Source organism: Oncorhynchus kisutch, unplaced genomic scaffold (genome assembly GCF_002021735.2).
Source record: "Oncorhynchus kisutch isolate 150728-3 unplaced genomic scaffold, Okis_V2 Okis03b-Okis08b_hom, whole genome shotgun sequence".
Taxonomy (NCBI): Eukaryota; Metazoa; Chordata; class Actinopteri; order Salmoniformes; family Salmonidae; genus Oncorhynchus; species Oncorhynchus kisutch.
In genome coordinates, this window is record NW_022261980.1 from 12520900 (window position 1) to 12537508 (window position 16609).

At 48.2% G+C, this 16609-nt stretch overlaps 1 protein-coding gene across 1 annotated transcript in view; it reads left to right on the forward strand.

Moving 5' to 3' along the window:
- LOC109886212 (C-myc promoter-binding protein) overlaps nucleotides 1–16609 on the forward strand; it is a 162968-nt gene that overhangs the window by 120365 nt on the left and 25994 nt on the right. Inside the window, 2 exon segments of the mRNA XM_031812600.1 lie at nucleotides 1377–1521; nucleotides 4848–4976. Coding sequence (XP_031668460.1) covers nucleotides 1377–1521; nucleotides 4848–4976 — 274 coding nt within the window.

Sequence of the window (16609 nt, forward strand, 5' to 3'; positions counted from 1 at the left end):
GTATTACCAGGAGTATTACCACCAGTACTACCAGGAGTATTACCACCAGTATTACCACCAGTATTACCAGGAGTATTGCCACCAGTATTACTATCAGTATTACCACCAGTATTACCAGGAGTATTACCACCAGTATTACCAGGAGTATTTCCACCAGTATTACCGGGAGTATTGCCACCAGTATTACCAGGAGTATTACCACCAGTATTACCAGGATTATTGCCACCAGTATTCCCATCAGTATTACCAGGAATATTGCCACCAGTATTACTATCAGTATTACCACCAGTATTACCACTGGTATTACCATCAGTATTACCGGGAGTATTGCCACCAGTATTACCAGGAGTATTACCACCAGTACTACCATCAGTAATACCAGGAGTATTGCTAGCTGTTTTACTAGAATGGACAGCAACTTTGGCTACTATCATTTATAGGATGTGTAGCCTATATCAGTGAGTGTGTGTGTGAGTAAGGATGTGTAGCCTATATCAGTGTGTGTGTGAGTAAGGACGTGTAGCCTATATCAGTGAGTGTGTGTGTGTGAGTAAGGACGTGTAGCCTATATCAGTGTGTGTGTATGTGAGTAAGGACGTATAGCCTATATCAGTGAGTGTGTGTGTGAGTAAGGACGTGTAGCCTATATCAGTGTGTGTGAGTAAGGACATGTAGCCTATATCAGTGTGTGTGTGTGTGTGTATGTGAGTAAGGACGTGTAGCCTATATCAGTGAGTGTGTGAGTTAGGACGTGTAGCCTATATCAGTGAGTGTGTGTGTGAGTAAGGACGTGTAGCCTATATCAGTGTGTGTGTATGTGAGTAAGGACGTGTAGCCTATATCCGTGTGTGTGTGAGTAAGGACGTGTAGCCTATATCAGTGTGTGTGTGAGTAAGGACGTGTAGCCTATATCAGTGAGTTCATAATTATTATTCTTTCTCCCTCCACTCCTCCTCCTCTCCACTCCTCCTACACCTTCTATTCTCCACTCCTCCTCTCATCCCCCTCTTCCTCCCCTTCTATTCCATCTCCTCCTCCACCTCCTCCCCTCCCCCTCATCCTCCTCTTCTCCTCCCCCTCCTCCCCTCCTCTTCCCCCCCTCCTCCTCTCCTCTCCCTCCTCCCCCTCCTCCTCTCCTCTCCCTCCTCTCCTCCCCCTCCTCCTCTCCTCTCCCCTTCCTCCTCTCCTCCCCCACCTCCTCACCTCCCCCTTCACTCCTCCTCTCCTCCTCCTCTCCTCCTCCTCTCCTCCCCCTTCACTCCTCCTCTCCCCCTCCTCCTCCTCTCCTCCTCTTCCTCTCCTCCTCCTCCTCTCCCCCTTCTCCTCCTCTTCCTCTCCTCCTCCTCCTCCCTCCTCCTCCTCCTCCTCTCCTCCAGGCGGTGTTAGAGTCTACCTGGCCCTCCAGTACCAGAGGAGGTTACTTCATGTGGATGAAGCTGAGGAACGTGGTTATGGGTGTGGCTCAGTTCAGACAGGCGCTACGCAAACAGCAGCCTCCATCCACTCAGAGCCCTCTGTCAGGTAACCATGACGATGCACCACCCTCCTTCTCTCAGAGTGCCGGGGTTAGGCTGTGATTGTAAAGTGCTGTGAACTTAACACACTGTGATGTTATTGTGAGGTTGCTGATTTGTCTGACAGAAAAATGTCTTTATGAAATGTGTTGGTTTTGGATCTGATGCTAAGCGTCAGTGTAATAGTGGATGTGTCTGAAAGAACAATGTGAGAGGTGTCTGTCGTTTCTAACACATATTACATACACACCGCAATACATCATTCATCACATTAGATAAAACAGATTCAGTAGAACCCTTCAGATCACAATACATGAAATATACACTCCCCCTGCACACCCTTTGAGGTGTGGTGCTGTGTGGTGCGGTCTGGAGCTATCTGGTGCTGTGTGGTTCTGTCTGGTGCTGTGTGGTGCTGTCTGGTGCTGTGTGGTTCTATGTAGTGCTATGTGGTTCTGCGTGGTTCTATGTGGTGCTGTCTGGTGCTGTGATGCGGTCTGGAGCTGTCTGGTGCTGTGTGGTGCTGTCTGGTGTTCTGTGGTGCTGTCTGGTGTTGTGTGGTGCTGTCTGGTGTTGTGTGGTGCTGTGTGGTGCTGTCTGGTGCTGTGTGGTGCTGTCTGGTGTTGTGTGGTGTTGTGTGGTGCTGTCTGGTGTTGTGTGGTGCTGTCTGGTGTTGTGTGGTGCTGTGTGGTGCTGTCTGGTGCTATGTGGTGCTGTGTGGTGTTGTGTGGTGCTGTCTGGTGTTGTGTGGTGTTGTGTGGTGCTGTCTGGCAAAACTTAGAACTCAGAAAATAATCAAATCAAAAGTTCCTCAATCTTCTCTCCATGTGCAGTGAACTTGTATTGTTTTGTACTGGCACCAGCACCTCCAGTAAAACACTGTAGTCCTCTAGTGACCTATAAAACACTGTAGTCCTAGTGACCTATAAAACACTGTAGTCCTCTAGTGACCTATAAAACACTGTAGTCCTAGTGACCTATAAAACACTGTAGTCCTAGTGACCTATAAAACACTGTAGTCCTCTAGTGACCTATAAAACACTGTAGTCCTAGTGACCTATAAAACACTGTAGTCCTAGTGACCTATAAAACACTGTAGTCCTCTAGTGACCTATAAAACACTGTAGTCCTCTAGTGACCTATAAAGCACTGTAGTCCTCTAGTGACCTATAAAACACTGTAGTCCTAGTGACCTATAAAACACTGTAGTCCTAGTGACCTATAAAACACTGTAGTCCTAGTGACCTATAAAGCACTGTAGTCCTAGTGACCTATAAAGCACTGTAGTCCTAGTGACCTATAAAACACTGTAGTCCTAGTGACCTATAAAACACTGTAGTCCTAGTGACCTATAAAACACTGTAGTCCTAGTGACCTATAAAACACTGTAGTCCTAGTGACCTATAAAACACTGTAGTCCTAGTGACCTATAAAACACTGTAGTCCTAGTGACCTGTAAAACACTGTAGTCCTCTAGTGACCTATAAAACATTGTAGTCCTCTAGTGACCTATAAAACACTGTAGTCCTCTAGTGACCTATAAAACATTGTAGTCCTCTAGTGACCTATAAAACATTGTAGTCCTCTAGTGACCTATAAAACACTGTAGTCCTAGTGACCTATAAAACACTGTAGTCCTCTAGTGACCTATAAAACACTATAGTCCTCTAGTGACCTATAAAACACTGTAGTCCTAGTGACCTATAAAACACTGTAGTCCTAGTGACCTATAAAACACTGTAGTCCTCTAGTGACCTATAAAACACTGTAGTCCTCTAGTGACCTATAAAACACTACTCCTCTAGTGACCTATAAAACACTGTAGTCCTAGTGACCTATAAAACACTGTAGTCCTCTAGTGACCTATAAAACACTTTCTTCAATTCACTGTTGGCCCACTAGGATCTGGGATAAAGATGTCTTGACACATAAAGATGTCTTGACACACACACACACACACACACACACACTGTGCAGTTGCAGTCCATAATATTTAAGTTGGTCTAAAGCCAGACGGCCCCATTTTGTGTTGACATCCAGGCCGTGGATCACTCCTTGCTGCGCTGCACAGACACCTGTAGAGAAGTTCACTCACTTCACACACATCCCTCACATCCTTTTGGTTTTCACAGAAAGTTCCAATCCCTCACAGACAAATTGATTTAGGCTACATATTCCTCTCTGAAGAACCATCACAGAAAAAGTAATTCACCCCTTAATAAATCCTCTACTGACTCCCCATCCCGCATGCGGGAGTGTAATCATCGCCTGACACTAATTAGCGTAACGCAACGGACATAAATATCTCTAGAAAATATTCCTAATCATGAAAATCACTAATGAAATATATTGAGACACAGCTTAGCCTTTTGTTAATCACCCTGTCATCTCAGATTTTCAAAATATGCTTTACAGCCAAATCTAGACAAGCATTTGTGTAAGTTTATCGATAGCTTAGCATATAATTTTGTCCAGCTAGCAGCAGGTAACTTGGTCACGGAAATCAGAAAAGCAATCAAATTAAATTGTTGACCTTTGATGAGCTTCGGATGTTTTCACTCACGAGACTCCCAGTTAGATAGCAAATGTTCCTTTTTTCCAAAAATATTATTTTTGTAGGTGAAATAGCTCCGTTTGTTCTTCACTTTTGGCTGAGAAATCGCCCGGAAATTGCAGTCACGAAAACGGCGAAAAATATTCAAAATTAGCTCCATAATATCGATGCAAGCGTTGTTTATAATCAATCCTTAAGGTGTTTTTCAAATATCTATTCGATAATATATCCATCGGGATAATTGGTTTTTCAGTAGGACCGATTGGAGTAATGGCTACCTCTGTATTTTGCGCAAGAATCTCTCTGGGGGCATCAGGTGACCACTTGCGCAATGTAGCCGCCTACGGCTATTCTTCAGCATAAATGCGTAAAACTACGTCACAATACTGTAGACACCTTGGGGAATACGTAGAAAGCGTAAGCTCGTTGATAGGACATTCACAGCTCAATAGGGACTCATTGGAACGCAGCGCTTTCAAAACATGGGGCACTTACGGATTGGATTTTTCTCAGGCTTTCGCCTGCAACATCAGTTCTGTTATACTCACAGACAATATCTTTACGGTTTTGGAAACGTTAGAGTGTTTTCTATCCTAAGCTGTCAATTATATGCATATTCTAGCATCTTGTCCTGACAAAATGTCCCGTTTACTACGGGAACGTTTTTTTTCCAAAAATGAAAATACTGCCCCCTAGTCACAACAGGTTTTAACACCTTGTTTTTGAGGAGCCAAAATGGTGTCCAAGTTTCTCTTAATACCTTGTTGTCTTTGGAGCAGATGGCAGCGACCTGGACGCTGTGAGTCACGGCAGCCTGGATAGCTCTGCCGACACGAACACGGCCGAGCAGGGCCCCTACGTCCCTGACTCCATCAAAGTAGACCCCACTGACGATAGGCGTAGCACAGGTACACCCCAAAATGGCTGCCGACTACGCCATCTTACTACGCCTTTTCTCAGTCTGACAAGTCCTTTTTTTCTCCTCTCTCATTGGTTCCACACGGCCTCCCTCCACCGCCTCCCTCCTCTCTCATTGGTTCCACACGGCCTCCCTCTACCTCCTCCCTGCTCTCTCCCTCTTCCTTTCTCTGCCTGCTCCTTCCTTCCTTCCATCCTTCCTTTCTTCCTCTCTTCTTTCATGGCTTGTTGTCTCCGTGTTTCTCCTCCTTCACTATGGTTGCTCTGCTGTCTCCTTACCTAACTGCCCACTCCGTCCGTCCCTCCCTCTGCCTGTGCCTGTGCTGTGTGTGCCCGTGCATGCAGTCAGCCGCGGGGATTGGGGCGGTGTGGGGTCGGACACCCGGTCGGGTCACTCACACTGGGGGGGTTCTGACCTCCACTCCCCCCGCCACTCAGGTAAATCTATGAACTCTCTCTCTTTCACTATACCTCTCCCTGATACGCTTTCCCTTTCTCAGTGTCTCTCTACCTCAATCTCTGTTTCTCTCTCTACCTCTCTCTCTCTGGCCCTCTCTCTCTGGCCCTCTCTCTCTGGCCCTCTCTCTCTTTCACTATACCTCTCCCTGATACGCTGTCCCTTTCTCAGTGTCTCTCTACCTCAATCTCTGTTTCTCTCTCTACCTCTCTCTCTCTGGCCCTCATTATCTGACCCTCTCTCTCCGGCTATCTTTCTCTTTGGCTCGCTCTATGTCTAGTTCTGTCTCTATGTCTAGTTCTGTCTCTATGTCTAGTTCTGTCTCTAGTTCTGTCTCTGTCTAGTTCTGTCTCTATGTCTAGTTATGTCTGTCTCTAGTTCTGTCTCTGTCTAGTTCTGTCTCTAGTTCTGTCTCTATGTCTAGTTCTGTTTCTATGTCTAGTTCTGTCTCTAGTTCTGTCTCTATGTCAAGTTCTGTCTGTCTCTAGTTCTGTCTCTATGTCTAGTTATGTATGTCTCTAGTTCTGTCTCTATGTCTAGTTCTGTCTCTAGTTCTGTCTCTATGTCTAGTTCTGTCTCTAGTTCTGTCTCTATGTCTAGTTCTGTCTCTATGTCTAGTTCTGTCTCTATGTCTAGTTCTGTCTCTATGTCTAGTTCTGTCTCTATGTCTAGTTCTGTCTCTATGTCTAGTTATGTCTCTAGTTCTGTCTCTGTCTCTAGTTCTGTCTCTATGTCTAGTTCTGTCTCTATGTCTAGTTCTGTCTCTATGTCTCTAGTTCTGTCTCTATGTCTAGTTCTGTCTCTATGTCTCTAGTTCTGTCTCTATGTCTAGTTCTGTCTCTATGTCTAGTTCTGTCTCTATGTCTCTAGTTCTGTCTCTGTCTAGTTCTGTCTCCATGTCTAGTTCTGTCTCCATGTCTAGTTCTGTCTCTGTCTAGTTCTGTCTCTATGTCTAGTTCTGTCTATATCTAGTTCTGTCTCTATATCTAGTTCTGTCTATATCTAGTTCTGTCTCTATATCTAGTTCTGTCTATATCTAGTTCTGTCTCTAGTTCTGTCTCTATATCTAGTTCTCTCTCCTTCTTTTTCTCTCTCTGTCCACTCTTCACCTCCTCTACTGTGTCGTCTCTAGTTCTCTCTCCTCTCTCTCTCTGTCCACTCTTCACCTCCTCTACTGTGTCGTCTCTAGTTCTGTCTCCTTCTCTCTCTCTCTGTCCACTCTTCACCTCCTCTACAGTGTCGTCTCTAGTTCTGTCTCCTTCTCTCTCTCTCTGTCCACTCTTCACCTCCTCTACTGTGTCGTCTCTAGTTCTCTCTCCTTCTCTCTCTCTCTGTCCACTCTTCACCTCCTCTACTGTGTCGTCTCTAGTTCTGTCTCTCCTTCTCTCTCTCTCTGTCCACTCTTCACCTCCTCTACTGTGTCGTCTCTAGTTCTGTCTCTCCTTCTCTCTCTCTCTGTCCACTCTTCACCTCCTCTACTGTGTCGTCTCTAGTTCTGTCTCTTCTTCTCTCTCTCTCTGTCCACTCTTCACCTCCTCTACTGTGTTGTCTCTAGTTCTCTCTCCTTCTCTCTCTCTCTGTCCACTCTTCACCTCCTCTACTGTGTCGTCTCTAGTTCTCTCTCCTTCTCTCTCTCTCTGTCCACTCTTCACCTCCTCTACTGTGTCATCTCTAGTTCTCTCTCCTTCTCTCTCTCTCTGTCCACTCTTCACCTCCTCTACTGTGTCGTCTCTAGTTCTCTCTCCTCTCTCTCTCTGTCCATCCTTCACCTCCTCTACTGTGTCGTCTCTAGTTCTCTCTCCTTCTCTCTCTCTCTGTCCACTCTTCACCTCCTCTACTGTGTCGTCTCTAGTTCTCTCTCCTTCTCTCTCTCTCTGTCCACTCTTCACCTCCTCTACTGTGTCGTCTCTAGTTCTCTCTCCTTCTCTCTCTCTCTGTCCACTCTTCACCTCCTCTACTGTGTCGTCTCTAGTTCTGTCTCTCCTTCTCTCTCTCTGTCCACTCTTCACCTCCTCTACTGTGTCGTCTCTAGTTTCTCTCTCCTTCTCTCTCTCCTCTCTCTGTCCACTCTTCACTCCTCTACTGTGTCATATCTAGTTCTCTCTCCTTCTCTCTCTCTGTCCACTCTTCACCGCCTCTACTGTGTCGTCTCTAGTTCTCTCATCCTTCTCTTCTCTCTCTGTCCACTCTTCACCTCCTCTACTGTGTCGTCTCTAGTTCTCCTCTCCTTCTCTCTCTCTCTGTCCACTCTTCACCTCCTCTACTGTGTCCGTCTCTAGTTCTGTCTCTCCTTCTCTCTCTCTCTGTCCACTCTTCACCTCCTCTACTGTGTCATCTCTAGTCTCTCTCCTTCTACTCTCTCTCTGTCCACTCTTCACCTCCTCCTACTGTGTCATCTCTAGTTCTCTCTCCTTCCTCTCTCTCTCTGTCCACTCTTCACCTCCTCTACTGTGTCATCTCTAGTTCTCTCTCCTTCTCTCTCTCTCTGTCCACTCTTCACCTCCTCTACTGTGTCCGTCTCTAGTTCTGTCTCTCCTTCTCTCTCTCTCTCTGTCCACTCTTCACCTCCTCTACTGTGTCGTCTCTAGTTCTGTCTCTCCTTCTCTCTCTCTCTGTCCACTCTTCACCTCCTCTACTGTGTCGTCTCTAGTTCTGTCTCTCCTTCTCTCTCTCTCTGTCCACTCTTCACCTCCTCTACTGTGTCGTCTCTAGTTCTCTCTCCTTCTCTCTCTCTCTGTCCACGCTTCACCTCCTCTACTGTGTCGTCTCTAGTTCTCTCTCCTTCTCTCTCTCTCTGTCCACTCTTCACCTCCTCTACTGTGTCGTCTCTAGTTCTCTCTCCTTCTCTCTCTCTCTGTCCACTCTTCACCTCCTCTACTGTGTCGTCTCTAGTTCTCTCTCCTTCTCTCTCTCTCTGTCCACTCTTCACCTCCTCTACTGTGTCGTCTCTAGTTCTCTCTCCTTCTCTCTCTCTCTGTCCACTCTTCACCTCCTCTACTGTGTCGTCTCTAGTTCTCTCTCTCCTTCTCTCTCTCTCTGTCCACTCTTCACCTCCTCTACTGTGTCGTCTCTAGTTCTGTCTCTCCTTCTCTCTCTCTCTGTCCACTCTTCACCTCCTCTACTGTGTCGTCTCTAGTTCTGTCTCTCCTTCTCTCTCTCTCTGTCCACTCTTCACCTCCTCTACTGTGTCGTCTCTAGTTCTCTCTCCTTCTCTCTCTCTCTGTCCACTCTTCACCTCCTCTACTGTGTCGTCTCTAGTTCTCTCTCCTCTCTCTCTCTCTGTCCACTCTTCACCTCCTCTACTGTGTCGTCTCTAGTTCTGTCTCCTTCTCTCTCTCTCTGTCCACTCTTCACCTCCTCTACAGTGTCGTCTCTAGTTCTGTCTCCTTCTCTCTCTCTCTGTCCACTCTTCACCTCCTCTACTGTGTCGTCTCTAGTTCTCTCTCCTCCTCTCTCTCTCTGTCCACTCTTCACCTCCTCTACTGTGTCGTCTCTAGTTCTCTCTCCTTCTCTCTCTCTCTGTCCACTCTTCACCTCCTCTACTGTGTCGTCTCTAGTTCTGTCTCTCCTTCTCTCTCTCTCTGTCCACTCTTCACCTCCTCTACTGTGTCGTCTCTAGTTCTCTCTCCTTCTCTCTCTCTCTGTCCACTCTTCACCTCCTCTACTGTGTCGTCTCTAGTTCTCTCTCCTTCTCTCTCTCTCTGTCCACTCTTCACCTCCTCTACTGTGTCGTCTCTAGTTCTCTCTCCTTCTCTCTCTCTCTGTCCACTCTTCACCTCCTCTACTGTGTCGTCTCTAGTTCTCTCTCCTTCTCTCTCTCTCTGTCCACTCTTCACCTCCTCTACTGTGTCGTCTCTAGTTCTCTCTCCTTCTCTCTCTCTCTCTGTCCACTCTTCACCTCCTCTACTGTGTCGTCTCTAGTTCTCTCTCCTTCTCTCTCTCTCTGTCCACTCTTCACCTCCTCTACTGTGTCGTCTCTAGTTCTCTCTCTCCTTCTCTCTCTCTCTGTCCACTCTTCACCTCCTCTACTGTGTCGTCTCTAGTTCTCTCTCCTTCTCTCTCTCTCTGTCCACTCTTCACCTCCTCTACTGTGTCGTCTCTAGTTCTGTCTCTCCTTCTCTCTCTCTCTGTCCACTCTTCACCTCCTCTACTGTGTCGTCTCTAGTTCTCTCTCCTTCTCTCTCTCTCTGTCCACTCTTCACCTCCTCTACTGTGTCGTCTCTAGTTCTCTCTCCTTCTCTCTCTCTCTGTCCACTCTTCACCTCCTCTACTGTGTCGTCTCTAGTTCTCTCTCCTTCTCTCTCTCTCTGTCCACTCTTCACCTCCTCTAACTGTGTCGTCTCTAGTTCTCTCTCCTTCTCTCTCTCTCTGTCCACTCTTCACCTCCTCTACTGTGTCGTCTCTAGTTCTCTCTCCTTCTCTCTCTCTCTGTCCACTCTTCACCTCCTCTACTGTGTCGTCTCTAGTTTCTCCTCTCTCTCTTCTCTCTCTCTCTGTCCACTCTTCACCTCCTCTACTGTGTCGTCTCTAGTTCTCTCTCCTTCTCTCTCTCTCTGTCCACTCTTCACCTCCTCTACTGTGTCGTCTCTAGTTCTCTCTCTCCTTCTCTCTCTCTCTGTCCACTCTTCACCTCCTCTACTGTGTCGTCTCTAGTTCTCTCTCTCCTTCTCTCTCTCTCTGTCCACTCTTCACCTCCTCTACTGTGTCGTCTCTAGTTCTGTCTCTCCTTCTCTCTCTCTCTGTCCACTCTTCACCTCCTCTACTGTGTCGTCTCTAGTTCTCTCTCCTTCTCTCTCTCTCTGTCCACTCTTCACACCTCCTCTACTGTGTCGTCTCTAGTTCTCTCTCCTTCTCTCTCTCTCTGTCCACTCTTCACCTCCTCTACTGTGTCGTCTCTAGTTCTCTCCTCCTTCCTTCTCTCTCTCTCTGTCCACTCTTCACCTCCTCTACTGTGTCGTCTCTAGTTCTCTCTCCTTCTCTCTCTCTCTGTCCACTCTTCACCTCCTCTACTGTGTCGTCTCTAGTTCTTCTCTCCTTCTCTCTCTCTCTGTCCACTCTTCACCTCCTCTACTGTGTCGTCTCTAGTTCTGTCTCTCCTTCTCTCTCTCTCTGTCCACTCTTCACCTCCTCTACTGTGTCGTCTCTAGTTCTCTCTCCTTCTCTCTCTCTCTGTCCACTCTTCACCTCCTCTACTGTGTCGTCTCTAGTTCTCTCTCCTTCTCTCTCTCTGTCCACTCTTCACCTCCTCTACTGTGTCGTCTCTAGTTCTCTCTCCTTCTCTCTCTCTCTGTCCACTCTTCACCTCCTCTACTGTGTCGTCTCTAGTTCTCTCTCCTTCTCTCTCTCTCTGTCCACTCTTCACCTCCTCTACTGTGTCGTCTCTAGTTCTGTCTCTCCTTCTCTCTCTCTCTGTCCACTCTTCACCTCCTCTACTGTGTCATCTCTAGTTCTCTCTCCTTCTCTCTCTCTCTGTCCACTCTTCACCTCCTCTACTGTGTCATCTCTAGTTCTCTCTCCTTCTCTCTCTCTCTGTCCACTCTTCACCTCCTCTACTGTGTCATCTCTAGTTCTCTCTCCTTCTCTCTCTCTCTCTGTCCACTCTTCACCTCCTCTACTGTGTCGTCTCTAGTTCTGTCTCTCCTTCTCTCTCTCTCTCTGTCCACTCTTCACCTCCTCTACTGTGTCGTCTCTAGTTCTGTCTCTCCTTCTCTCTCTCTCTGTCCACTCTTCACCTCCTCTACTGTGTCGTCTCTAGTTCTGTCTCTCCTTCTCTCTCTCTCTGTCCACTCTTCACCTCCTCTACTGTGTCGTCTCTAGTTCTCTCTCTCCTTCTCTCTCTCTCTGTCCACGCTTCACCTCCTCTACTGTGTCGTCTCTAGTTCTCTCTCCTTCTCTCTCTCTCTGTCCACTCTTCACCTCCTCTACTGTGTCGTCTCTAGTTCTCTCTCTCCTTCTCTCTCTCTCTGTCCACTCTTCACCTCCTCTACTGTGTCGTCTCTAGTTCTCTCTCCTTCTCTCTCTCTCTGTCCACTCTTCACCTCCTCTACTGTGTCGTCTCTAGTTCTCTCTCCTTCTCTCTCTCTCTGTCCACTCTTCACCTCCTCTACTGTGTCGTCTCTAGTTCTCTCTCTCCTTCTCTCTCTCTCTGTCCACTCTTCACCTCCTCTACTGTGTCGTCTCTAGTTCTGTCTCTCCTTCTCTCTCTCTCTGTCCACTCTTCACCTCCTCTACTGTGTCGTCTCTAGTTCTGTCTCTCCTTCTCTCTCTCTCTGTCCACTCTTCACCTCCTCTACTGTGTCGTCTCTAGTTCTCTCTCCTTCTCTCTCTCTCTGTCCACTCTTCACCTCCTCTACTGTGTCGTCTCTAGTTCTCTCTCCTTCTCTCTCTCTCTGTCCACTCTTCACCTCCTCTACTGTGTCGTCTCTAGTTCTCTCTCCTCTCTCTCTCTCTGTCCACTCTTCACCTCCTCTACTGTGTCGTCTCTAGTTCTCTCTCCTTCTCTCTCTCTCTGTCCACTCTTCACCTCCTCTACTGTGTCGTCTCTAGTTCTCTCTCCTTCTCTCTCTCTCTGTCCACTCTTCACCTCCTCTACTGTGTCGTCTCTAGTTCTCTCTCCTTCTCTCTCTCTCTGTCCACTCTTCACCTCCTCTACTGTGTCGTCTCTAGTTCTGTCTCTCCTTCTCTCTCTCTCTGTCCACTCTTCACCTCCTCTACTGTGTCGTCTCTAGTTCTGTCTCTCCTTCTCTCTCTCTCTGTCCACTCTTCACCTCCTCTACTGTGTCGTCTCTAGTTCTCTCTCCTTCTCTCTCTCTCTGTCCACTCTTCACCTCCTCTACTGTGTCGTCTCTAGTTCTCTCTCCTTCTCTCTCTCTCTGTCCACTCTTCACCTCCTCTACTGTGTCGTCTCTAGTTCTCTCTCCTTCTCTCTCTCTCTGTCCACTCTTCACCTCCTCTACTGTGTCGTCTCTAGTTCTCTCTCCTTCTCTCTCTCTCTGTCCACTCTTCACCTCCTCTACTGTGTCGTCTCTAGTTCTCTCTCCTTCTCTCTCTCTCTGTCCACTCTTCACCTCCTCTACTGTGTCATCTCTAGTTCTCTCTCCTTCTCTCTCTCTCTGTCCACTCTTCACCTCCTCTACTGTGTCGTCTCTAGTTCTCTCTCCTTCTCTCTCTCTCTCTGTCCACTCTTCACCTCCTCTACTGTGTCGTCTCTAGTTCTGTCTCTCCTTCTCTCTCTCTCTGTCCACTCTTCACCTCCTCTACTGTGTCGTCTCTAGTTCTGTCTCTCCTTCTCTCTCTCTCTGTCCACTCTTCACCTCCTCTACTGTGTCGTCTCTAGTTCTGTCTCTCCTTCTCTCTCTCTCTGTCCACTCTTCACCTCCTCTACTGTGTCGTCTCTAGTTCTCTCTCCTTCTCTCTCTCTCTGTCCACTCTTCACCTCCTCTACTGTGTCGTCTCTAGTTCTCTCTCCTTCTCTCTCTCTCTGTCCACTCTTCACCTCCTCTACTGTGTCGTCTCTAGTTCTCTCCTCCTTCTCTCTCTCTCTGTCCACTCCTTCACCTCCTCTACTGTGTCGTCTCTAGTTCTCTCTCTCCTTCTCTCTCTCTCTGTCCACTCTTCACCTCCTACTACTGTGTCGTCTCTAGTTCTCTCTCTTCCTTCTCTCTCTCTCTGTCCACTCTTCACCTCCTCTACTGTGTCGTCTCTAGTTCTCTCTCTCCTTCTCTCTCTCTGTCCACGCTTCACCTCCTCTACTGTGTCGTCCTCTAGTTATGTCTCCCTTTCTCTCTCATCTCTGTCCACTCTTGCACCTCCTCTAACTGTGTTCATCTCTAGTTCTCTCTCCTTCCTCTCTCTCTCGTGTCCACTGCTTCACCTCCTCTACGCCTGTCGTCCTCTAGGTTCCTCTCTCCTCTCTCTCCTCTGTCCATCCTTCAACCTCCTCTACTGGTGGTCATCTCTAGTTCTCTCTCCTTCTCTCATCTCTCTGTCCCACTCTTCAACCTCCTCTAAACCTGTGTCGTCTCAGTTCTGTCTCTCCTCCTCTCTCTCTCTTCCCACTCTTCACCTCCTCTACTGGGGTCGTCTCTAGTTCTGTCTCTCCTTCTCTCTCTCTCTGTCCACTCTCACCTCCTCTACTGTGGTCGTCTCTAGTTCTCTCTCCTTCTCTCTCTCTCTGTCCACTCTTCACCTCCTCTACTGTGTCGTCTCTAGTTTTCTGTCTCTTCCCTTCTCTCTCTCTCTGGTCCAGCTCTTCACCTCCTCTACTGTGTCGTCTCTAGTTCTCTCTCCTTCTCTCTACTCTCTGTCCACTCTTCACCTCCCTCTACTGTGGTCGTCTCTAGTTCTCTCTCCTTCCTCTCTCTCTCTGTCCACTCTTACACCTCCTCTACTGTGTCGTCTCTAGTTTCTCTCTCCTTCTCTCTCTCTCTGTCCACTCTTCACCTCCTCTACTGTGTCGTCTCTAGTTCTCTCTCCTTCTCTCTCTCTCTGTCCACTCTTCACCTCCTCTACTGTGTCGTCTCTAGTTCTCTCTCCTTCTCTCTCTCTCTGTCCACTCTTCACCCCTCCTCTACTGTGTCGTCTCTAGTTCTGTCTCTCCTTCTCTCTCTCTCTCTGTCCACTCTTCACTCTTCACCTCACCTCCTCTACTGTGTCATCTCTAGTTCTCTCTCCTTCTCTCTCTCTCTGTCCACTCTTCACCTCCTCTACTGTGTCGTCTCTAGTTCTCTCTCCTCTCTCTCTCTCTCTGTCCACTCTTCACACCTCCTCTACTGTGTCGTCTCTAGTTCTCTCTCCTTCTCTCTCTCTCTGTCCACTCTTCACCTCCTCTACTGTGTCGTCTCTAGTTCTGTCTCTCCTTCTCTCTCTCTCTCCCACTCTTCACCTCCTCTACTGTGTCGTCTCTATTCTCTCTCCCTTCTCTCTCTCTCTGTCCACTCTTCACCTCCTCTACTGTGTCGTCTCTAGTTCTGTCTCTCCTTCTCTCTCTCTCTGTCCACTCTTCACCTCCTCTACTGTGTCGTCTCTAGTTCTCTCTCCTTCTCTCTCTCTCTGTCCACTCTTCACCTCCTCTACTGTGTCGTCTCTAGTTCGTCTCTCCTTCTCTCTCTCTCTGTCCACTCTTCAACCTCCTCTACTGTGTCTCTCTAGTTCTCTCTCCTTCTCTCTCTCTCTGTCCACTCTTCACCTCCTCTACTGTGTCGTCTCTAGTTCTCGCTCAGCCTTCTCTCTCTCTCGGTCCACTCTTCACCTCCTCTACTGTGTCGTCTCTAGTTTCTCTCTCCTTCTCTCTCTCTCTGTCCACTCTCACCTCCTCTACTGTGTCGTCTCTAGTTCTGTCCTCTCCTTCTCTCTCTCCTCTGTCCACTCTTCACCTCCTCTACTGTGTCGTCTCTAAGTGATCCTCCTCCTCTCTCTCTCTCTGTCCACTCTTCACGCTCCTCTACTGTGGTCGTCTCTAGTTCTCTCTCTCTCTCCTTCTCTCTCTCTGCTGTCCACTCTTCACCCTTCCTCGACTGTGTCGTCTCTAGTTCTCTCGTCCTTCTCTCGTCTCTCTCTCGTCTGTCCACTCTGTTTCACCTCCTCTACTGTGTCATCTCTAGTTCTCTCTCCTTCTCTCTCTCTCTGTCCACTCTTCACCTCCTCTACTGTGTCGTCTCTAGTTCTCTCTCCTTCCCTCTCTCTCTCTCTGTCCACTCTTCACCTCCTCTACTGTGTCGTCTCTAGTTTCTCTCTCCTCTCTCTCTCTCTGTCCACTCTTCACCTCCTCTACTGTGTCGTCTCTAGTTCTCCTCTCCTTCTCTCTCTCTCTGTCCACTCTTCACCTCCTCTACTGTGTCGTCTCTAGTTCTCTCTCTCCTTCTCTCTCTCTCTGTCCACTCTTCACCTCCTCTACTGTGTCGTCTCTAGTTCTCTCTCTCCTTCTCTCTCTCTCTGTCCACTCTTCACCTCCTCTACTGTGTCGTCTCTAGTTCTGTCTCTCCTTCTCTCTCTCTCTGTCCACTCTTCACCTCCTCTACTGTGTCGTCTCTAGTTCTCTCTCCTTCTCTCTCTCTCTGTCCACTCTTCACCTCCTCTACTGTGTCGTCTCTAGTTCTCTCTCCTTCTCTCTCTCTCTGTCCACTCTTCACCTCCTCTACTGTGTCGTCTCTAGTTCTCTCTCCTTCTCTCTCTCTCTCTGTCCACTCTTCACCTCCTCTACTGTGTCGTCTCTAGTTCTCTCTCTCCTTCTTCTCTCTCTCTCTGTCCACTCTTCACCTCCTCTACTGTGTCGTCTCTAGTTCTCTCTCCTCTCTCTCTCTGTCCACTCTTCACCTCCTCTACTGTGTCGTCTCTAGTTCTGTCCTCCTCCTTCTCTCTCTCTCTGTCCACTCTTCACCTCCTCTACTGTGTCCGTCTCTAGTTCTGTCTTCTCTCCTCTCTCTCTCTCTGTCCACTCTTCACCCTCCTCTACTGTGTCGTCTCTAGTTCTCTCTCCTTCTCTCTCTCTCTGTCCACTCTTCACCTCCTCTACTGTTCGTCCTCTTCTGTCTCTCTCCTTCTCTCTCTCTCTGTCCACTCTTCACCTCCTCCTCCTACTGTGTCGTCTCTAGTTCTCTCTCTCCTTCTCTCTCTCTCTGTCCACTCTTCACCTCCTCTACTGTGGTCGTCTCTAGTTCTGTCTCTCCTTCTCTCTCTCTCTGTCCACTCTTCACCTCCTCTACTGTGTCGTCTCTAGTTCTCTCCTCTTCTCTCTCTCTCTGTCCACTCTTCAACTCCTCTACTGTGTCGTCTCTAGTTCTCTCCTCCTCCTTCTCTTCTCTCTCTCTCTGTCCACTCTTCACCTCCTCTAACTGTGTCGTCTCTAGTTCTCTCTCCTTCTCTCTCTCTCTGTCCACTCTTCACCTCCTCTACTGTGTCGTCTCTAGTTCTCTCTCCTCTCTCTCTCTCTCTGTCCACTCTTCACCTCCTCTACTGTGTTCGTCTCTAGTTCTCTCTTCCTTCTCTCTCTCTCTCTGTCCACTCTTCACCTCCTCTACTACTGTGTCGTCTCTAGTTCTCTCTCTCCTTCTCTCTCTCTCTGTCCACTCTTCACCTCCTCTACTGTGTCGTCTCTAGTTCTCTCTCCTTCTCTCTCTCTCTGTCCACTCTTCACCTCCTCTACTGTTTCGTCTCTAGTTCTCTCTC